The sequence below is a fragment of the Orcinus orca genome, chromosome X (genome assembly GCF_937001465.1).
Source record: "Orcinus orca chromosome X, mOrcOrc1.1, whole genome shotgun sequence".
Classification (NCBI taxonomy): domain Eukaryota; kingdom Metazoa; phylum Chordata; class Mammalia; order Artiodactyla; family Delphinidae; genus Orcinus; species Orcinus orca.
Genome location: NC_064580.1, coordinates 43,767,853 through 43,790,569, shown reverse-complemented (window position 1 = coordinate 43,790,569; position 22,717 = coordinate 43,767,853). Strand labels below are relative to the sequence as shown.

The following is a 22,717-nucleotide window of genomic DNA, read 5'->3' as shown; positions in this document are numbered from 1 at the left end:
GCAATGGAATCTGCTGGGCTGGGAAAACTCCAACCTTCCTATCCCTGTGGCTCAAGTCCATGTTCTCCCTGGGATGTTTCCTAGAGAAAGAGCTAGGTTTGGGGGCATCTTGGACCAAAGGAAGGCAAAGAAAGAAGACGTGGGGGCCCATGAGGTGTTAGGCCTGTGCCGAGACCTTAGGTTGAATGTGGGCTAAGCAAGGCTGCTGGTGGAGTGAGGGTCAGAGAATGCAGCTGGGCATCTGGATCTTGGGTGGTCTTTGAGGCAGACCTTGGGCCTGGTGAGGACCTGGCTTGGCAGTAACCCATGTCAAGAACAAAATTTAAGTGTGTGTCCATCTAGCTGTTCTCCCCAAACACCTTCTGACCCTTCCCCCTCATTGGGGCCTTCCAGTAAGGGGCCTAAGTTTACAGGAAGAGCTGACCATGACAGGTTGAAGGCCTTTCCCTATCAGCACTATGGCTACACATTTCCTCTGACTGGGCTGCCCTTGGGTTTTCTTCGTAAAACCTCAGAAGCCCCACGGTCTCTCCCTGAGAAGTACATGATCCCCGGGTCTCTAGGCCTCACCTTGAGGTTTCCCTGGGGCAGAGTGCACAGGACATGTGCCTGGGAAGGGGACTTTATCCTCAAGCTTTCTGCTGCCCCTTTGCTTCCAGCCTAGCTTGGGACAGGGACAGGTGGTAGTTACCCTAGGCTCTGGTGAGAAGGGCTACAGGCTGCCACATATTGAATAGTAGAAGGACCACGTAACTGAGGGCTGGAATTGGAGGGGGGACCAACATAGAGACCACTCTGTCGTTCCTTGACCCCGAGTGATTGCTAGGCATTCCTCAGGGTGCTTCAGGTTCACCTGCAAAATTGCGATCATTATCCAATGAGACAGGTGAGAAGATTGAGGCTCAGGAAAGGGAAGTGACATGCTCAGGGTCATTAGTGGCAGAACTGCATGGGAACCAAGAGGTGTCCAAAGGACACATTCTTTCTATGACCCTAGGGAAGCCCTAGCTTCTTAGCTTAGCTGTCAACTGGCTGGGTGACCTTGGCTTTATTCCTTGACCTCTCTGGGTCTTACTTCTTCCAGCTAGGAACCTGTGGTCCTCTACTCTTAGGAATCCTGAGGCAGGTGGGTTTCTACCCTCTGTTTTACCTCTGAGGTCTGGGTGTCCCCAGTGTGAACCAGTATCCACTGCTTGTGCCCAGTTCTCTTTTCCACAACCACCTGTTGGGAACTCATGAGCATTGGCACAGGCTTGGGTGGAGTGGAATTGGGAGCCTGGGTCCCAGAGGTATCCTGTGGTCCACCCTGCCCGTGCTATGCTCAGATAACCTCCTCCTGGAAACGTGAGTCTGCATCTCTCTTCCCTCCCTCTCTCTATATGGCTTTGACTCAGCAAAAACCTCTGGCCCTGGCCCTGGCCCTGGTCTTGGCCTTGGCCTCAGCCTGTGTGGGCAGAGTGGCAGCCACATGTGCATGTGTCTGCGTGGGCCTTGGGGATACAGCTGGGACTGTGCACGTTACAGTGATGGGGCCCAGAAACATTAGCGAGGCCCACTGCTCTGGACCTTTTAGTCTTGGAACATGGACTATCAGCATTGGAGGAATGGATCTTAGATCAATTTTGACTCTTCTATAAAAGGGAAATAGGCCTTAAGAGAAAGTCAGGGCCTTATTATCTAGGTCACACAGCCAGTATCAGAACATTGGTGTTTGAGGTTGAACCAGGCCAGAAGGAGAAGCATCCCATGGGCCACCATGTACACCAGCTTCTGTTGACCTCTCTCTGCCCTGCCTCCTTCAGTGTTCCCATCTTTGCAGTGGGCATTTTATTTATCTATCTATCTATCTATTTATTTATTTATGGCTGCATCGGGTCTTAGTTGCAGCGCACGGGATCTTTCGTTGTGGTGCGCAGGCTCTCTATTTGTGGCATGCAGGCTGCCCTGCGGCATGTGGGATCTTAGTTCCCCTACCAGGGATCAAACCCACGTCCCTTGCATTGGAAGGCAGATTCTTAACCACTGGACCACCAGGGAAGTCCTGCAATGGGCATTCTTGAGTAGAGGAGCAGGCATCTCAGAGACCAGGCTATTGAGAGGGCTGAGTTCTGCTGTCTCCCCCGCTGAGGGTGTGCCAGTTGGGGTAGCTGGGGCCACAGGCCAGGTATGCACCACAGCTGCTTGACAGGCAGGTGAGGCCTTATTTTTGGTTCATCTCCTCAGTGGGGCCAGGGTTCCCACTGGGCCAGGAGAGAAGCAGGGAATAGAGCAGGTCCTGTCTCCCCCTACTGCTTTGTACACACATTCGTGTGGTTTGTTTTTAGATTTCCCTGCACACACCAAGCTTCCTTTTCTGTCCTCAGTGGAACTCGCTGTGGCTCTTCCAGCAGGCAGGTAGGCAGGCAGGCAGGCAGCAGCCTGGTAGGGAGGTAATCCCCAGGTGCCTCTAAAACAAATTGTAGGGCCTTGTACTTAAACTCTTTATTTATTTTTTAAAAAAATTTATTACTATTATTTTTGGCTGCACCATGCAGTATGTGGGATCTTAGTTCCCCGACCAGGGATTGAACCCATGCCCCCTGCAGTGGCAGCATGGAGTCTTAATCACTGGACCTCTAATGAAGTTCCCCTTAAACTCTTTAGAGAGTCCAGGCTCTCCTGTCTTGCTCTTCCACATAATTCCTCAAAAAACAGTGACTACATTTTGGGGGACCTTCCCCCAGGCAGCAGGGGAGGGAGGTTGAGACAAGTCTGTTAGAGCTATTGGCTATTCCCCGCTTCCATCAGGCCCCGTGGCAAAGGCTAGGAAGGAGGTGTGGAGGGGTCCTCAGTTTGTACAGCCTCATATCTTGTCCAGCCTTCAGTCTTTCCTGGTTGGTGGCAAGGGCATCTACTTGTTGGATGCGATAGTTCTCTGCAGTTGTGAGGGTTGTTGTGTGGGTATTTGGCCTCAGGGAACATCTTTGGCAGGATCTGCTGGTTGTGTGCATGCACATACGCATTTCTATGCTGGTGTCTCTGTATGCTCAGAGAAAGGACAGAAGTAGGGTGTGGGGAGGGAAAGTTCATGCTGACCTCTGTGGCCCTAGTGAGGGGTACAGCCCCTGATATCTGTAATCTCTGCCCACTTTCAGGCCTTTCCTGTGTTCCAGCTGATTCCTGCTTGTGCTGGTGGGGAAACTGAGGCAGTCAGGATCAGGCCTGGCCTAGAGAGTCAGGTGGCTAAGGTGATAGCTGGATTGGGAGTGGTGGTAATGTCACCTGGGGCATCAGTGCTTGAAGTTACCAGTTACACCTTGAAAGCCTGGCCTCTCCTTCAACCTCCCAAATGTGTGACCTTGGGCCAACTATGCCACATTTCTGTACCTCAGTATCTGTCCTGTGGAAAGTAGGGTTTTTTTGGGTAAGAATGGAATGAGTTAGAATGTGAAAAGGCCTTGGTGGAACCAACTGTAGTATTGTACTGAGGATTTCTGAGCCCTATTTGGGTTGGGGACAGAGGTGAGGTAGTGGGGACCCCCTTTCAGCTGGACTCCGGGAGGGGAGAGCAGGTGCAGATTGCCAAGTGCAGTGTCAGCAAGAGGAGGAGTTTCGGTTTCTATCAAAACAAGTGCTGTGAATTCCCCTACCTCTGCAGGACCATTGGGCCCTTTCCCTCCACCTTAGACTCCACAGGGAAATCCAGCTCAGCCCCTGGTTCCATGTGCCACCTTCTTGGGAGGAGGAGGGCTTTCTGGAGGACAGAGGTAGGGCTGGCAAAATCAGACAAGCATCTCCTGAGTGAGGATTTCTGTGTTCTTAGCCCTGCACTGGGTGTTTTTCCTGCCTTATGTCATTCAAAAGATCCTTCTACTCTCCCTCATTGGCAAGGTACTGTTGCTCTGTTTCCTTGGTTCAGAGATGCACATTTTCTTACATGTTGATGATCCCCAAACTAGGGTACATCTTATAACCAGTGAGGTGGGTTCCCCCCTCCCAAAAGCTGTGATTAAATACATGTACCGTAGAGAAGGTGGTATTTTACATTTTATAGATAAGTAGAGAAGGTCATACTTTGCCCACATGTAAGGAACCCATTTTGTGAGGCCTGTTTGGTTGCTGAAGATTTGAACTATAGGCACAGAATGTAGGCTTGTGGACCTTTGGATTCAGCAAAGGTAGAGAACCAGTTCTGCCTTCATGAGGAGGGACAACCTAGACTTTGAGTTTGGGGCTTTCCTCTGGCTGATGAAGTGCAACAAAAATGAGGAAGGGCTTAATAAGTGGTTCCGGTGACATTCTAGCTGACTTGTGGGTGGCTGGCTATCTGAAGGAGTCATCGTCCTCCTTATGACAAACAGGAGCCCTGTCTCTTGAACACCTAGTATGCTTTAGGTGTTTGGCAGACCATCCCCGTAGTCTTAACAACGCCCCATGAGAGGAAGAGGAGTTATCTCCCCCACTTTATGGATAAGGACATTGCAGCCCAGAGTGGTTAAAGGCCTTTTCCAGTGCCACATAGCTTGGTTAAAGGCCTTTTCCAGTGCCACATAGCTAGGAGGCAGAAGAGCCTTTCTGTCAGGCAAAGGAGTCAGTGACAGGGCAATGGGGGGACCCTCATGGGAAGGTTCTCCCCCAACTCCCTTCCCTGTCTACAGTCTCCCCTCTTTCCCCCAACTTCTTGCATCTGGCATCTAGGTCGGGTAGATCTACCTCCCAGGCCTGGAAATGCCTGTTGACCCTTCCCTAGGAACATCTCAGCCACCTCCCTGAGCCTGATAGACCAACCCCTATTTTTTAACCCCTTCACTCCTGTCTCAGTTCCTGTTTACTGCAGCTGCTGACAGCACTGCCTCTTTGGCACCCCAAGTTTATTCTACAGAAATAGCTCCTCGGGCAGCTCCGGCAGCCACAGCGGGTTCTGTGGTCCTGGCTTCTAAGAAAGGCAGCGACAGGGGGCCCCCAGCCTGTGCACAGGGCATGTGACTTGCTGGAAGTGCTGCTGGGGGGTGGGGCAGGGGAGAGTGTGGCCGCAGAACCCACATCCTTGTTTACATCGGTGAAGGGACTACCCCTTCGCGCCTTCACAGCCCCCACTCCCCATCCCTCTCAGGTCTCTGCACCTCCAGGAGGACGTGAGACAGGCATGGGCCCCGTTTTCTATCTCAGAGCGGCCTTTTTCTCCTTATCTCACATAACCCTCCAGGGAAGGAAGGGGAGGGCAGCGAAGGCGTTCTTCTAGCGATTCTTCACAGAGGTAGACTGGCTGTCATGGAAGAACTCTGCAGTGTTCCCTGCAGGACCTGCCCCTGCCCCTGCCCCAGTGCCCCAGGGAGATCCCGTCAGAGCAACGGTCTGGGGAGACAAAGGGAAATTCCCTCTTCGTCTTAGCCAGTGGACATAAGGCGTGCCTCATCTTCAAGCCCACTTTAATTTCTCAGGGAGAAGGCTCCCTGGCTCCCGCAGCCTTCCCATCCACTCAGCAAACTGTTCCCAATTTCTTGCACTGCATCAGGCTCTGAGCTGGGGGTGGACTTGGATGTGAACTGCCCTCTGCCCTCAGTGGGAACCCAGTGTGATCAGGCAGATGAAGTCTGTACGCACCTTTGATAAATCTGGTGATAAGAGGTGCTCTGGAGGGTGGGGAACTGTTTTAAGAATACATTGATATTTGATAAGTAGGCAGACAAGGAGGATGGAAATAATGTCTTGAAAAGGGAACAGCATGTTTGAACATCCTTAAGTGAGGCAGAGGGAGCCTAGTTCTTATTGTGACCAAAACCCTATAATGCCTGGACCATTTGGGCCACAGGCTGCCTTTCCTGAATTAAACTTAAGTTAGGTGCATATGTGTCTTATCTCTCTTATAGAATATATGCTTCTTGCAGATAGGGGCAGGATTTTACTCACCTCTATCACCTTCACAGTACTGCACGTTCAGGCCCCACTACAGGAAAGGGGGCTCTGAGTGACTGCTCTGTCCCAAACCCAGTGCTAGTCACTTCACACCTATTATCTCATTAATCCCACGAGAGCCCTGCCAGGAAGTCATCCAGCTCCATCCCATGTTACACGTGAGGCATATGAAGGTCAGAACACTTGGGTCATTTGCCTCTGGTCATTTTGCTCACTAGTACCTAGCAGAATTGGGCTTAGAGCCCAGTTGTTTTTCTTTTCCTTTCCTTTCCTTTTTTTTTAACCTTATAAAGGCCATACTGACTCCTGAGAGTCAGGAAACTGAATTATAGAATTGAATCTGTCACAGACTTGACTTCTGTGTGACCTTGGTCAAGCCACAAACTCCCCGAGCCTCAGTTTCCTCATGTGAAAAGTGAAGGGGGTGTATGTGGAATTGAAGGTGCTTAAGGCCACTTAGGGATTTAAAATGTTTGTTGACAAAGTCATCTGCTCAAGAGGCCTGTGGTTGTGTCCCTCTTACCTGTACTCTTGTTCTTAAAGACTGTCCCTGCCTGCCTCTATTTTCATGACCCTATTCCAGCCCACAAGGCCAAGAACTCTCCATGCCTTAGGGTAGGAAAGGGCATTTCCCTGGCCCCCAGCCCTCCACCCCCAAGGATGTTCTGTGACTCAGAACTCTTCTTTGGTGGCGGCTCTGACCCCAGCCTCTCCTTCTGTCCCCACAGCTGACCAGGTGTATGGAGACCAGGACATGCATGAGGTTGTGCGAAAGCACTGCATGGACTATCTGGTGAGACTTTGCAGAGACCTTGGGGCGGGGGCAGAGTGGGAGGATGTCTTCTCCACATAGAGCTTGCTCCTCTGATCTATTCTGCAGATGAAGAATGCCGACTACTTCTCTAACTATGTCACAGAGGACTTTACCACCTACATCAACCGGAAGCGGAAAAACAACTGCCATGGCAACCACATTGAGATGCAGGCCATGGCAGAGATGTACAACCGGCCCGTGGAGGTGTACCAGTACAGCACAGGTACTTCTGTGGTGTTAGTGAGCGACTGATCACACCTGGTCCGAGCCTGCCCCACCCAGCCCATTGTGGATGCTCCCTCCTTCTCTTTCTCTGCAGAACCCATCAACACATTCCATGGGATCCATCAAAATGAGGATGAACCCATCCGTGTCAGCTACCATCGGAATATCCACTACAATTCAGTGGTGAATCCTAACAAGGCCACCATTGGCGTGGGGCTGGGCCTGCCATCATTCAAACCGGGGGTAAGCAGGTCCCCATGCCCAGAATGGATGCTGGATATAGAGACCAGAAATCTCTGTTGGAGTTTCAGTTTTGCCCCTAGCCCACAAAAATATCCTGTCCCCTCTCTGAGTCGCCCGTAAGGTCTCACCTCTGTGAAGTTAGGAAGTTACCCAAGGTGATCTCTCAGGGCTCATTCTGTGGTCTTGGTTTGCCTGTCTGAGCTGGTTCACCCATCTTTTGTGCCTGTTAAGGGTTGGCATTTGGGGATATGGAGTCACACTTGGGAACTGTGAGCCAGGGCTTGGTCTGGGTGTCTTGGCACCCACATGGATCCTCCTCCGAACCTCAGCAGGTACAGACAACTGTGGTCACAGAGACTTGGAGTGTAGGCCTGGCCCCACAACTTACTGGCTTGGGACCTAAGGCAGATTGTACAAGTAATTTGACTTGGTAGCTTGGCCGATACAGAAAGTGCCTAACACTGGGCCTGGTGCCTAATAGGTGCTCAGAAGGTGGCAGTACATTTTCTCAGCACACAGTGACAGATTCTGATTCTCTGTCTCATAAACAGTTGTCTGCTGGGGATTTTGGTATCTTCTATTCAGGTTTCACTTCCTACAAACAGAAAGTGCTCCTGCCTCATTTTAGGAAACACACCCTAACACCAACACACCCTCTAGCATAAAGGTTTTTTGGTTTTGTTTTTTAAATTTTTAATCTCAGAACAGTTTTAGATTTATGTAATTATTGTGATTATAGAATTCCCATATACCCTCCTATGATTAACGTATTAGCATAGTGTATTTGTCATACTTAATGAACCAATATTGATATATTAACTAAAGACCATATTTCTGTGACAGTTTTTCTGAATTTCCTTGTTTTTGATCTGTTTACAGACTCTATAGTTTTGCCTTTTCTAGAATGTCATATAATTGGAATCATAACAGTATGTAGTTTTTCCAATGGCTTCTTTCAAGTAACACTGTACACTTAAGATTCATCCGTGACTTTCTGTGGTTTGATCATATGTATCTTTTCTTTTTCCTTTTGTTAAAAATGTGAGTGCCCTAAGTTTTTTTTTTAGTAGACTTGTTTAGAATAGTTTTAGATTTACAGAAAAATTGAGAAGATAGTAAAGAGTTCCCATATACCCTGCTCCCCCTTGCACACATTTTTGCTATTATTCACATATCAGATGACTGTGATACATTTGTTACAATATATGAACCAATATTGACACATCATTATTAACTAAAGTCATAATATCTCCTTAGGCTCCCCTGTCTGTGATGGCTTCTCACACTTTCATGTTTTTGGTGACATTGACAGTTTTGAGGAGTACTGGTCAGCTATATTGTAGGATGTTTCTCTTTCGGAATTTGTCTGATGTTTTTCTCATGATTAGACTGGGGCTGTGGGTTTCAGGGAGGAGGATCACAGTGGTAAAGTGCCATTCTCATCACATCATATCAACAGTGTATACTGTGAACGTGATTTATAACTGTTGATGTCGACCTTGATCATCTGGCAGAAGTAGCGTTTATCAAGTTTTCTCCACTGTAAAATTAGTCTTCCCCCACACCACCCCCTTTTCCATGCTGTACTGTTTGGAAGGAAGTCATTTACAGCCCACACTTAAGAAGTGGGGTTAGGGAATTCCCTGGCAGTCCAGTGGTTAGGACTCGTGCTTTAACTGCCGAGAGCCCGGCTTCAATCCCTGGTTGGGGAACTAAGATCCCACAAGCCGCACAACACAGCCAAAAAAAAAAAAGAGGATACACTCCATCTTCTTGAGAGCAGAGTATCTACATAAATTATTTGGAATTCTTCTGCAAGGGAGATTTGTCTCTTATCCTCCATTATTAATTTATTCAATCATTTGTATCATTGTGGACTGATGGGTATATCTTTAATACTTTTACACTTTGGGTTATAATCCAATAGTATTTTTATTTGATGCTCAAATTTTTCCAATTTTGGCTATTGGGAGCTCCTTTTGTTGGTTCCTGCGTCTCTGACATACCCCCATCATTGTGGTGGTGTGTTTTGGGAGCGCGGGGTGTTTCTTGGTTTGTTCGTTTTTCTTTTATTTATTTATTTATTTTAATTAATTAATTTATTTATTTATTTTTGGCTGTGTTGGGTCTTCGTTGCTGCACGCGGGCTTTCTCTAGTTGCGGCAAGCGGGGGCTTCTCTTCGTTACAGTGCACGGGCTTCTCACTGCAGTGGCTTCTCTTGTTGCGGAGCACGGGCTCTAGGCACACAGGCTTCAGTAGTTGTGGCACGCAAGCTCAGTAGTTGTGGTTCGCAGGCTCAGCAGCTGTGGCGCACGGGCTTAGTTGCCCCACGGCATGTGGGATCTTCCCAGAGCAGGGCTTGAACCCGTGTCTCCTGCATTGGCAGGCGATTCTTAACCACTGCGCCACCAGGGAAGTCCCTGTTTTATTTTGTTTTGAATACTTACTTTCTGGCACTGCAAGGTGCTCCAGGCTCACCTTGTATATTTCCTGCCCCATTCCTAGAACCAGCCATTTCTCCAAGGAGTCCTAGTTCCTTTTATTGGAGAATGTTATTAGAAACCAGCATCTGAGTGCTGAGTTTGCTCCTTGCTATTGGGGTATCCTTGTTTCTAGGCCCTTTCAGCTGACAAAACAAGGAAGTATATGTGTATATACTAACCTGTGTGTATACACGTATCTAGAAATATTTCTATATGTAACCATCCATATCTACATGAAGCTATAGTTCTTACTGATATCTTTAACTGATGGGTACCTTGTTGTTATTTTTAATTTGCAGTTCCTAATGACAAATGGTGTTGAGCATCTTTTCATGGGCTTATTTGCCATCTGTATATCTTCTTTGAAGTTGTATGTTTAGATTTTTTCCCCATTTTTTAATTGGCTTATTCTAACAGAGTTTTACATTCTTTTTGGACTGTTATCCATGGGTAAAAAATTACATTTTACATCATTACTTAGTGCATGCACACATTGGTGTGTGGTGTGTATATGTGCATTAAAATAAGTTTCACTGAGCAATACTTCACATTTATTCCCTGGGATATGCACTGATACTTTTCATTATTCCGTTTTTAAAAATCTGTTATGTCTCACAGCCTGACAGAGAACACTCTCACACAGTGTTCCACGACTCATAGCACCTCACACCATGCTGACACTGTTCTCTTGTCCAGTTAAATGCCCCAATAGTCCCTCTACCCTGTGCACACAGAGCTCACTTCTCGGGTGATCTTTTCGCCTTGTCCCATCTGGGCATAGGTGAGGAAGGCCTCAACAACTGAGTCGTCACTGGGTGAGGCTTCTTTAAATTCTAGCCCTGGCTGGAGAACACCTGACTGCCCCAGACTTAGTACTTCAGTTGAGGTGTCTTGGGGTTGGGAGCAGAGCTTCTGAGTATAGGAGTTTGGAATGACACGTCCCACAACCCAAACCTGCCTTCCCCCAGCCCCTGATGAATAGGCAGCCTGCCCAGGGGGTTGCTTAGTAAGAGTACCTGCCTTTGTGCCTCCTCTCTTGCGGGCCTGTGGGCCCACCTCCCTGAGCCAGTTCTGGCTCTTGGCCAGAGTTCAGAGTGTCAGCCCACATCACTGTTCCTCCCCCACTCCTTGCAGTTTGCAGAGCAGTCCCTGATGAAGAATGCCATAAAAACATCGGAGGAGTCGTGGATTGAACAGCAGATGCTGGAAGACAAGAAGCGGGCCACAGACTGGGAGGCCACAAATGAGGCCATTGAGGAGCAGGTGGCTCGGGAGTCCTACCTGCAGTGGCTGAGGGATCAGGAGAAACAGGCTCGCCAAGTCCGTGGCCCCAGCCAGGTGGGTCCTGGGGTCTGTCACTAGCCTGGCTAAGAACCTGTTAATTCCCACGTTCTGCCCACAAACAGGCAGAAAAAAACTAAGCAGTTTTGGCATCTGGGAGAGAAGGAAGCTCCCAGCCCCGTCTGTACCTTATCTTGGCCTTAGTCTTGGCATTGTGCCTTAGAACTCTCAACGCTTGTGCAGAACTAGCTCTTTTAAGGAGTGAGGGAGGGCAGCCACTGATGGTGACATGCAGGGTTCATGGATAGTTTCAGAGGGACAGGCTCTTGCTGAATGTTCTTGTGTGGCAGGCTGTGTGCTGAGGATGTAAAATCAGGTCTGGCCCACTCCACCCTCAGTGATTCTGTCTGTTAAGGGAAACACATGCATCAGTGGGACCCTTGACCCTGGCTGGGAGACCAGTGAAGGTGAGGGCTCTGGTCAGTCTCCACACAGAAAGGTTGAATTTTTAGGGCAGGGAGTGGGGCATGACAGCCAGGCATTTGAGGAATCACAAGGAGTTTAGAGTGATTAATAGACATTGGCAAGAGCTGAGTAATTCGTTGAACAAATATTTATTGCAGGCACTGTTCTCAGTGTATAGGGGTACATTGGTGAGCCGGGCAGTCCCAGATCCCTGTACTTGTGGTACTTACATTTATGCAGAGTGGAACAAAATAAACATAATGAATAAATTAATTGAGAGGTGGTATGCATGAAAGATGTAGAGCAGGATAAAGGGGATGAGTAGGACTGAGTGGGGCTGGGAGTTCACAGTATTAAATAGCATGGTCAGGGTTGGCCTCAGAGCAGGTGAGATTTGAGCAAAAGCTTGCAGAGGTGAGGGGATTAAGTGCCTATGCCAGGGAAGGCAGAGGGCCAGCTAGAGCAAAGGCCCTGAAGTAAGTGCACACCAGGTGTGATTCAGAAGCAGCCTGGAGGCCATTGTGGCAGAAGAGAATGTAGTAGTAGATGGAGTCGGAAGGCGGTGGGGCCAGATTGGAAGGGGCTTGTGGGCTGTGGTGAGAACTTTGGCTTTTTTTCTGAATGAGGCAGAAGCCATGAGAGGGTTGTGAGCAGAGAAAGAGTGGGATCTGACTTAGGATTTAACAGGATCCTCCTGACTGCTGAGTGTAGAATGGAGTCTAGGGGGCAAGGGTGAAAGCAGGGGACCAAAAAGGAGAAGGCTACCATAGCAGTTCTGGTGACTGACGACAGTGCTGGCAAGGGAGGGGGTGAGAAGGGGATAGATTCTGGATCTATTTTGAAGGTGGAGGTAACAGGTTTCCTGTCAGATTGGCTGTAAGGGTGTGAGAGGGGCTTTAAAAGAGCTTACCTTCATCCTGTGGTCCATTGTGTGAACAGGAATGGTGGTGGCCTATGTAGAAGCTATATCATAGCCAGGATCCTGGGAGGGAGCGAGCCCTTTGGGAATGGGGCAGAGGAGGGTTGCGACTGGTGTTGGTCTTTACCTCCTCATCCTTGCTCACTGCAGCCCCGGAAAGCCAGCGCCACGTGCAGCTCTGCCACAGCAGCAGCCTCCAGTGGTCTGGAGGAGTGGACCAGCCGGTCCCCAAGGCAGCGGAGTTCAGCCTCGTCACCCGAGCACCCTGAGCTGCATGCCGAGCTGGGCATCAAGCCTCCTTCCCCAGGCACTGTCTTAGCTCTTGCCAAACCTCCTTCACCCTGTGCACCAGGTCAGTGACTTGCTGATAGGGAGCATGCAGGGGTCAGGAGGTCCTGCCTAGGTCCTGAGCCCTGCCTCTGACTGTCCATCTGCCCCAGGTACGAGCAGCCAGTTTTCGACAGGGGCCGACCGGGCTACTTCTCCCCTCGTGTCCCTCTACCCTACTCTGGAGTGCCGGGCCCTCATTCAGCAGATGTCCCCCTCTGCCTTTGGTAAGCCTCCTCTGTCTATGGTCCAGGGGCCAGCTGGGAGTTGGGGAGAGATGGCAGAACCAGCTTGTCCTGCAAAGGGGGCTTCTTGGGCCTCTGGCCATCTCCCCAGGAAAAGAGAATTTTTCAGGTCCAAGAGTCTGTCCCAGAGGCGGATCTGAGTGGGGTTTTGTAGGCCCAGAGGAGTCTTCTCCTTAGAGAAAAGAGTGATGGGGGCCTGAATGGGATCTCTCCAGAGCCAGGGATCAGCAAAGGGCAAGGAGAAGGCAGGCTTTAAAGTGCTCTGTCATCCTTTCTCCCTTCCTCTTGCCCAGCAGGCCTGAACGACTGGGATGATGATGAGATCCTAGCGTCGGTGCTGGCAGTGTCCCAACAGGAATACCTAGACAGTATGAAGAAAAACAAAGTGCACAGAGACCCACCCCCAGACAAGAGTTGATGGAGACCCAGAGACTGGAGACCATCTCCCAACCCCCACACTCCTGCCCTCTGGTGCCACCCCACCTTCTTTGGCTTTCTTCCCTCTTGCCTTCTTCCTTCTTCCCTCTCTCCCCTCCTTTCACTCCTCCCCACTTCCCTCCGGCTAGCCCACCCTGCGCGCCCTCTCATCGCTGCCACCACCATCATCACCTGTCTCTTCGCCAGCTGATGTGCCCTGTTGCCCCCTGCACAGCACCATCCCTGCATTCCACAGGGGACTCGGGCAAGGGTGCTGAAGGTAGGCGAGAGGCACACAGAGACAAACCAACTGGCAGCCAGGCAGCCCCTGAGGAGAGACATTCAGACAGAGGAAAGTCTCCTTGTCCCCGATTCCTTCCAAGATCAGAAACTTGTCACCCCACCACAAATGATGCCGGGGAGGTGGGAGGAAGAAGTGGGAAAATCCCCTTCCCAGTACCCCAAGAATGTCTGAGCCTTCAATGTTGAACTTTTTCTTTATTAAAACGTTACTTTTATCTTATAAAATCAACCAATCAAAAAGTGATGTAGACAACAGCACTGGCTCTATGAAAGTGGCATCTCTCTGGTTTGGGGGCAGGCAGGCCACGGGGCACGAAGATGTGATTGATGTCCCTGGCCTCCAGCTCTGTGGAGGCGGGCAGGGTCTAGTGTGAGCCAGGGTGGGGTGGGAGGGCAAGGGGGGGCAGGTGTCAAGTGGGCTTTGGACAATGAGACTCTGACCTTGCTGCATTCCTTATGCTTCCACCACCACCACCAGTCATTTTGGAATCTCGGGGTGGGGGGCACCTTTGAGGATCATGGCCACCGCCCAGGATTTGAGTGTGGGGGGTGGGAGCAGCCTTGGCAGATGGGGCACCCATGCCCTGCAGGTGTCAGCAAGATCCGCCATCTGTAATGTCCTTGGCACAATAAAACCAAATGTCAGTTTCCCCTGAGCGCCTCTGTTCTGTGTGGGACAGGGGGTGGGTGAGCCTCTGATCAGAGGCGGTGATGGCACAGACCTTGGCTTGACCTCTAAGGGCCGTATGCTCTCCCTTGGGGTCTCTCTGGGGGCCCAGAGTTTGTTCATATTTGATTCACTGGTTACTAAACCAGCTTTTGGACCTGTTACCACCAAGAAAGCTCTGTCTTTGCCCATCGTCCTTGCCTCACTATTGGCACAGGATGTAGCCTGCCCACTCTATTTCCTGGGGTGTGATGGGAGCAGAGAACTGTGAGCTTAAAGGCAGGGACTGAACTTCCAACTTCTCTGCCTGCCTCTCGCCCCAATATGTTTGCTCTTTCCTTGTGATTGTTTGATTAGGAAATGCTTTGGTCAGCCACAACGGTTGCTTCATAGCAACATGAGTTTAGTGGAAGCGACCAGAGGGGACCTCCCCACACTTGGTTTTAGAAACCGAGGAATAGCTAAACCTTTTTTTGTTCATGTTCCCCAGTTCTCTGGACACTTCTGTCCTTGCCCTTCCTAGACTAGGTGAAGCCAAGGCAGAGAAGGATGGCTGGCCCTCAGGTTTTGTCAGTTGTCTTTGATGTCCCTCAATAATGGGGTTCTTGTGGAAGGATGTGTGTCCAGTTCTGCAGGTGAGGGTATGGCTGTCTGCAGGGTGTCTCTGTGGAATCCACTGGTTAAGCACATGTGTGGAGAGTTGGTTTGAAACCTCGGCTTTTTCTAACTATGTGGCCTTGGTCAAATCACAGGCTCTCTGAGTTTCAAGTGTCCCATGTGTGGGACAGGGGTGATTAATGTCTACTACCTCATGCTCTCTCTGGTTGTGAGCATTGAGAGAGTGTATATGGTCAACATAATGTACGACGGCGCAGTGCCTGCCACGTTCTGAGAGCTCAAATGTTAGCAGGTATTATTTATTATCCTAATGTTGAAATTTCTGCACCATTTGGCCCCTGCCTACTTCATCTTGCCACTCTGTCCAGTTTTCCTTGGCCTCTGCCTGGAATTTGCCTTTCCTCTGTCCCAAGCCTCCAACCTTGTCTTTCAAGATGGGTAGAGGGTCTCCTGAGAAGTCCTGTGTGACCCTGTCCACATTCTCACCTCTATCTACAAATATGTCTTTACTCCTTTCCCAGTAACTGTACTGTCAACTTCCTGGGCAAGGGCTATGATGCCTGACTTATCTGTGTATCTCTTAATATCTGCACCCCCTCTAGGGCCTTGCAGGCTTAAGTAGACCCCTAATAAATGTTGGATGAATAAGGGAGAATACATGTGTGTATTTGCTTTTTGGGTGTTTGTGTGTGTGTGTGAGACTGGTGAGTCCAAGTCTCTGTGCATCTCACAGTGTCTTTCTCTAGTGTGTGTGACAAGGGCTTAGTTCCAGGTGTGTCAGATGGTGACTGAGTGTGGGACTCTATCTCTGACAGTTTGTGTCTGTTTCTGAGACAAGTGCATGTCTGTGTGGGTCTGTCTGTGACAGGGCATCTGTGGTTTCTTTCTGATAGGGTGGATGTCCGTTTGTATTCCTGTGACGATTCTGGGTAGCTATTTCTGGACAGTTTCAGTGACAACACTGCATGTCTGCTGGTGTGTGTGTGTGTGTGTGTGTGTGTCTGTGACTGTGACTGGGTCAATCCATGTCTGTTTTTGTGACACTGCCTATCTGTGGCTCTATCACATAAGTATATGTCTGCCTTTGGAGCAGTGCATGTGTGTCTTGAGCATCTGTGTGTCTTCCTGTGACAGACTCTGGGTCTCATTTCTGGGACAGTACAAGTCTTTCTGTGACACTGTATGTCTGATGGTGCCAGTATCTTTGTGACAAGTTCTGGCGGTATGTCTGACAGGACATTTCTGTGTCTTTGTCACATGGCAGTGTAGGTCTATGTGAATCTATCTGGAGTACCTTTCTGTAACAGTGCATCTCTGGTGTCATTCTGGGACATAATTTTCTGGCAGCATGCCTGCCTGACAGTAGATTTCAGCCTCTGTGTGACAGTACATATGTACATGTGTGTCTAGGACAAGTTCATGTGAATGTGTCTGGCCGTATGTGTTTGTGTATTTCTCACATGCTGCTTCTGTGTGTGTGTCTTTGGAGTGCATGTCTGTCCATTTGCAGCATGAGGCCTATTTTTCCCAAATTTGTGACTGAGGGTATTTTACTACCTCCCCGAGCCCTCGTAGCCCCTGTCTCTCTCATCCAGAAGCACACCCCAAGCCACCACTACTCTGGCTTGCTCCCAACCCCAAGAACCGCCCCCCCCCCGCCATTCCAGATTCTAGACCTGCTGACTGGGTTCATGGCTGGGTCTAGCCAGGTCTGTCTACGTTAAGGGTTCCACAAACACCCCACAGGCCGTGGCCTCCGGGCATGGGAACGGTGCCTTGGACCAGCGCTTCCCCTGAGGTGGTTGTCAGGGAGGTTAGCCCTCCCTGACGGCTGAACAGGTTCTTCCAGGATCCCCGGCTTCAGTTTCCGGGCGGAGGCCGCCGGGCGCCTAGAGGGCTCTGGTCCTGGTTTGAGGAGCACCCTTCCGGAGACAGGGTCCTGGATAACCACAGGCCGGGATTCTTAGAACCCTTAGAAGGCCTGGCGTTATCTCCGCGCTAATCTCGAGGCAGCGGCGGCCAACCAACTTCCTAGGAAAGGAGGCGGTGCAGGTTTTTTTTTAAGTTTATATATACACATACAGACACATATATAAAAACAACTCCGCGCAACAACCAAAACAAACGCGCTTGCTGCAAAAGGGATTCCCAAAACCAGTTTCCTCTTCGCACGCGCCCCCTCATTTGCATGCAGACCCCGCCCCCGCGGAAGATCCGGGCATGTATTTGCATAAGGGGGTACTTGAAACGTTAGGGTGGCATGCAAATAAGGGCTGGCTCCGATTGGCTGGGGTACAGCAGGTGCTGCGTCCGGATTGATCAAAGCCAAGTGGGCGGGGCCGTCGCCCGGGGCGACTCTCTCGGGAAGCTAGTGCCCTGTCTCAGTAGCGTCGGGGCTGGCGCGCGCGGCGAATCTTAAGGTTGCGCTGTTTGCCGGCTCTTCTGGGCCACCAGTTTCCTTACCTTCCATCCTGGCGCCCCCCAGTCCTGGTTCCCCGGCCTCGCTGCCCCGGGCGTCCACGCCTTGCGGGCTCAGCGGGCTCAATCTGCGCAGCTCCTCCTCCATGTTGACTAAGCCTCTGCAGGGGCTCCCGGTGGCCCCCATGACCCCCACGCCGCCGCCAGGTGAGAGAGGCTCCCCTACCGCGCGACCAGGCCGGGCGGGCTGAAGTGGTTGAGGGCGGCGCGGGGGGAGGGGGAGAGGGTCGCGGCCGGCCTCAGCACGCCGCCACCCTGACTTCCTCGCCTCCGCCTGCGTAGGAGGCAAGGATCGGGAAGCGTTCGAGGCCGAGTACCGACTCGGCCCCCTCCTGGGTAAGGGGGGCTTTGGCACCGTCTTCGCAGGACATCGCGTCACAGACCGACTCCAGGTATCCACCACGAGGGTCTTGGGAGGGCCAGGTGTGTGTGGCAGCGGCGGGAGCCCCGGGGCTGGGATGCTAATTGAGCAGGGAATGAGCCTACAGTGTGCGAGTGGTAGGGTCATGAGGGCCGGGATCCGGGTTGCTGAGGGTGTCTTGAGTGCGCGCCTGTGTGTGTGTGTGTGTGTGTGTGGCGGTCCAGGTGGGTATGTGTGGGAAGGGGGTGTTTCAGGGCAAGGATTCTGGAAGTCCAGGGAGTGAGACTGGAGAGTGGCGGGTCGTGAGGACTCTAGACCTTGCGATCCAGGAGAGGTGTATATATGTGGGAAGGTGGGGACCTAGAGTTGAGATTTTTGGGATTTTGGAGGCAGGTGTCCAGGGTGGAGCCGTGAGGACCAGGACCCCCCCTACAGGGCTGGGGTGTCCTGGGGCTGGATGGGAAGATCGAGGGCTTGGGGTGTTAGGAAATTCAGAACTCGTCACGTGGAGTGAGGGGTCCTGAAGCCTTGAGAAGGAAGAGCCCAGGGCCAAAGATGGTGGGAGAGGTGTACTTGGTTTTGGAGACTTGGAGGGCAGGGGAGAAGCACCAGCTCATTTGGGGTTGTGGTGTGGAGTGGTTGGTTGGGACCAGAAAGACTAGGGTGAGGGTCCAGACCGGGAGAGGTCTGAGGGTCATGTGCTGGCTCCCTCACCTCAGCCCGCTTCTTCAGGTGGCCATCAAAGTGATCCCCCGGAATCGCGTGCTGGGCTGGTCCCCCTGGGTGAGTATCTTTGCAGTCCTTTTTGACCTGGCGACGCCATCTCTGACGATGGATTTCGCCTTTCTATGGTTTGTATAACTCCTTGGGCCCTGTAACGGTGAAAACACTCCTACCAGCCCATGTTTACTCCCCTGTGGTGATATCCACACCTCCATACAGTTCTGACTCACCCCAGTTCCCCTAGAGCCCTGGATTCTCCCCTCCCACCCTCCTTTCTCAGCCTCTAAACATTGCCTCAGGGGCTGCCCGCAGGGCATGCTGGTGAGGAAAGAGGGGCAGAGGTCATTGGTTGCCATGGTGACGGTGGCTGCTTCTCTTCTGCCTTTAGAGCGCTAATAGACAACAGGGCGGGTCTGGGCAAGTTGTAGGGGCGGGAGCGCCCCCTGGCGGGCTCTGGGGAAACTGCGCCTGAGCAGGCTGTGGGACCCAGAGGGAGAAGGTGCCCCTGCGCAGTAGCGGAATTTTCATCACCGTGAGAAAACCTGTCTGCGGCTGTGCAAGTCAGTGCACTGGCCGGCAGAGGGCCCCAGCTCAGGCAGGAAGGCTGCTTCTGGCAGTCCGTGTGCCCGCGCAGGGCTTCGAGAGTGGGGCGGGTTTTGTGACCAGTAACATGTATGCCTTTTATTGAGTACCGACTGTATGCCTCAGACTTTGCTTCATCATAAAAGCTTACTGTGTTCCAATTTCCACTAAGTATTTTCATTCAACACGGTTCTAGATGCTTGGTGACAGTGACAAAATATCACATAATGACACTATTGAGTTCTTACTTTGTGCCAGTTCCTTTGCAGTTAATCACTTTTAGCTATTTAACAACTGTATATTAGCACCTAGAACGTGCCAGGTACAATTCTAGGCACTTGGCAAAATATTACATTTATTGAGAGCTCTTTTTGTGCTAGTCCTTTTCTACTAATTGCTTTCACCTATTTAACAACTATGTATTGAGCTCTGCCCTGTTACCAAGCATTGTTCTAGTGTTTGAGCTATGGCAATGAACAAAGCAGACAAACCATCACACAATAATAGTATTTATTGAGTGCTAACTGCGTCAGATTCTATGCTATAAAGTGCTTTTATCTATTTAAAACATTTTTAACATTTATCAAGCAACACTGTGTGTAAGGTACTATTCTAGTCTCTTTACAGATGTCAGTGGACAAAACAGATAAATTACTACATAATAGTGTTTATCACTTGCTTCTGCTGAAGGCCTTTTGTTAAGAACCACCTTCATTTATTCCTCAAACATTTCCTGAGGGAATTCCCTGGTGGTCCACTGGTTGAGATTCGGCATTTTCACTGCTGTGGCCCAGGTTCAGTCCCTGGTTGGGGAACTAGGATCCTGCAAGTGGCACAGCCAAAAACAAAAACAAAAATGAACTGAGCTCCTATTACATGCCAGATGTGCAAAGGCTTTGGCTTTTTTAAAATTAAATTTTATTGGAATATAGTTGATTCACAATATTGTGTTAGTTTCTGCTGTACAGCAAAGTGAATCAGTTATAAATATACATATATCCACTTTTACTTTTTTTAGATTCTTTCCCAATATAGGTCATTACAGAGTATTGAGTAGAGTTCCCTGTGCTACACAGTAGGTCCGTATTAGTTATCTATTTTATATATAGTAGTGCTAACATGTCAATCCCAATCTCCCAATTTATCCCTCCCCACCCCATAGCCTTAAGCTTGAATCACCTTCCCAATGGCTATGTGAGTTTAAGCCCTTAAGATGAGAGAACTGAGGCCCAGGGAAGGAAGCAGGTTGCTCAAGGCCACACAGTCAGGAGGCTGAGGAGCTATGATTTAAGTTCAGGCGAGAAGTCAGCCTCAAAGCTGCTAGCCTGATGTCTGTATTCTCTTTTCTCTCCCTGCTTCCCCCCCCACCAGTCAGACTCAGTCACATGCCCACTGGAAGTGGCACTGCTATGGAAGGTGGGTGCAGGTGGTGGACACCCTGGTGTGATCCGCCTGCTTGACTGGTTCGAGACACCAGAGGGCTTCATGCTGGTCCTTGAGCGGCCTCTGCCTGCCCAGGATCTCTTTGACTACATCACAGAGCAGGGCCCGTTGGGTGAAGGCCGAAGCCGCTGTCTCTTTGCCCAGGTAGTGGCAGCTGTTCGGCACTGCCATGCCCGTGGAGTTGTCCATCGTGACATCAAGGATGAGAACATCCTGATGGACCTCCGCCGGGGCTGTGCCAAACTCATTGATTTTGGTTCTGGCGCCCTGCTTCATGATGAACCCTACACTGACTTTGATGGTAAGGCTTCCCTAAATCTCTGTGGGGGGAGTTTTCACCTTTTATCTTTTTGGCCTCTTGACATTTGACCTCCAGTGCTGGGGTATCCTGTAACCCTTGATCTATAGTACACCTTTATAAGGTTCTTGAGTTTTAATTTTAGGGGCTTTCAAGCCTTGCTCTCTAATAAGTCCATCTTCTGACAGTGCCCTGATCTTGTTCTGGGCTCTTATTCTGATGATGGGATCCTGCTATTATCCTGAGTCTTCTTTTTCTGGTAAGGAGGTCCTACTGTACCTTTTAAGTGCTTTTATTCCATTGAGCTTCTATTCTGGTGAGGGGACCCTGCTCATACAGTGAGTTCTCTTAATTCTAGTGAAGTAACCATACTTCCTGGGGAGGGTGGGATGGGAGAAGGGCATTATCAGAGAATGGTCTAACCTGTGGCTTATGTGCAGGGACAAGGGTGTACAGCCCCCCGGAGTGGATCTCTCGTCATCAGTACCACGCACTCCCAGCCACTGTCTGGTCATTGGGTATCCTCCTCTATGACATGGTATGTGGGGACATTCCCTTTGAGAGAGACCAGGAGATTCTGGAGGCTGAGCTCCACTTCCCTGCCCACGTCTCCCCAGGTGAGGCCCCACCCACCCTAGCCCACCAGACTTCATCCCTCCCAGGGATTGGTGCCCCCAACTCACTGCTAATCTCCTGTGTGCTTCTGATCTGCAGACTGTTGTGCCCTAATCCGCCGGTGCCTGGCCCCCAAACCCTCTGCCCGACCCACACTGGAGGAGATCCTGCTGGACCCCTGGATGCAGACACCAGCTGAGGATGCATCCCTCAACACTCCCAAAGGGAGTTCCACCCCTTTGGCCTGGTCCCTACTGCCCTAGTCCTGGCCAGGGCCCCCATTAGTTGGAATAGCCATCCCATGGCCACGCCACAGGGATAGATGGACATCTGTTGATCTGGTTTTACAGGTCATTAAAAATCCAGTGTTACTAGGGTCAGAGATTGGGGATCAGGTGTCAGAAGACATAAGCCAAGTTTACCTAGTCCCTATCCCAATCCTGCTAAGGAGCCTTCCTCCCAGAACGTATGCTCTGTTATTCTGGAGGGGGTCCTTCTTTGCTTCTTGTTTTGCTAAGGGTGTTTATTTGGTTGAAATTACATTCTGAGCCTGCAGGGCTCTTATTCTGATGAGCAGTAACCCCTACACTGGCACCTCCTGCTACCACCACACAAACTTAGTTTAAATGCTCTGACTTGGGCAAGGGTGCTTTCCTTCCAATACCCCAGCGGCTCTTATTTTAGCAAAGGGACACTTTCCCCTAGCCTAGGGTCCCATATTCAGTCAAGCTGCTTGCCTACCTCAGCCCAGGGTTGTTTATTCTGGGGGAGGTAAGCCCTATTGTTGTCCCAGGGCTTTTGTGTGTGTGTGTGAGGGGACCCTACTCTGTTATCCCAAGTGCTCTTATTCTGGTGAGGAGAAACCCCACTTTCATGATTTGGGAGGGGATGGGAGATGGACACTACTAGAGTCCACTAGGATGGGGTGGATGGTTTTTGGGGGGATGGGGTGAGGGAAATGTCTTGTTTGTTCTCCTAGGGCCCCACCCTCCACCTTTTTTTGATTCTTGCTGCCTCCTTCTGAGCCAGGGTTGTCCAGTTGCTGAAATGTAAATACTTATGTATTGGGGAAGGAGAGCTCCAACTGTATCTTCCTCTTCCTTCTCCCCCGCCTGGATTATTTAAAAAGCCATGTGTGGAAACCCACTATTTAATAAATGTAATAGAATCAGAAGCGACTGGCCATTTGTAGATGTGGTGAGGCATTCGTGGAGCATCTACTGAATGCTGAGCCAAGAGGGAGATGGATTGGACCTCTCTGCCCACGGGAAGCCTCAGTCTTGTGGTGCCATCCTGAAGATCTTTTATGGGTTC

At 50.5% G+C, this 22,717-nt stretch overlaps 2 protein-coding genes across 4 annotated transcripts in view; both read left to right on the top strand.

Annotated features, from left to right (window-relative positions):
- The window catches only part of OTUD5 (OTU deubiquitinase 5), a 28,171-nt gene extending 12,613 nt beyond the window's left edge, over window positions 1–15,558 (top strand). For 2 of the 3 annotated variants that reach the window (XM_033409641.2, XM_012537509.3), the window contains exons 3-9: window positions 6,624–6,688; window positions 6,776–6,932; window positions 7,029–7,177; window positions 10,796–10,999; window positions 12,477–12,678; window positions 12,767–12,880; window positions 13,192–15,558. In XM_033409641.2, coding sequence (XP_033265532.1) covers window positions 6,624–6,688; window positions 6,776–6,932; window positions 7,029–7,177; window positions 10,796–10,999; window positions 12,477–12,678; window positions 12,767–12,880; window positions 13,192–13,316 — 1,016 coding nt within the window. In that variant the 3' untranslated portion in view covers window positions 13,317–15,558. The remainder of the gene's footprint in view (window positions 1–6,623; window positions 6,689–6,775; window positions 6,933–7,028; window positions 7,178–10,795; window positions 11,000–12,476; window positions 12,679–12,766; window positions 12,881–13,191) is intronic. The other variant, XM_004281951.4, reaches the window with a different exon arrangement.
- Window positions 15,559–17,041: 1,483 nt separating this feature from the next.
- On the top strand, window positions 17,042–22,577 carry PIM2 (Pim-2 proto-oncogene, serine/threonine kinase). The gene is made up of 6 exons (XM_004281953.3): window positions 17,042–17,528; window positions 17,664–17,773; window positions 18,475–18,525; window positions 20,419–20,791; window positions 21,229–21,405; window positions 21,503–22,577. Exons 1-6 carry the CDS (start codon window positions 17,468–17,470, stop codon window positions 21,664–21,666), a joined length of 936 nt encoding a protein of 311 aa, XP_004282001.1. The 5' UTR covers window positions 17,042–17,467; the 3' UTR covers window positions 21,667–22,577.
- The last annotated feature ends 140 nt before the right edge of the window (window positions 22,578–22,717 follow it).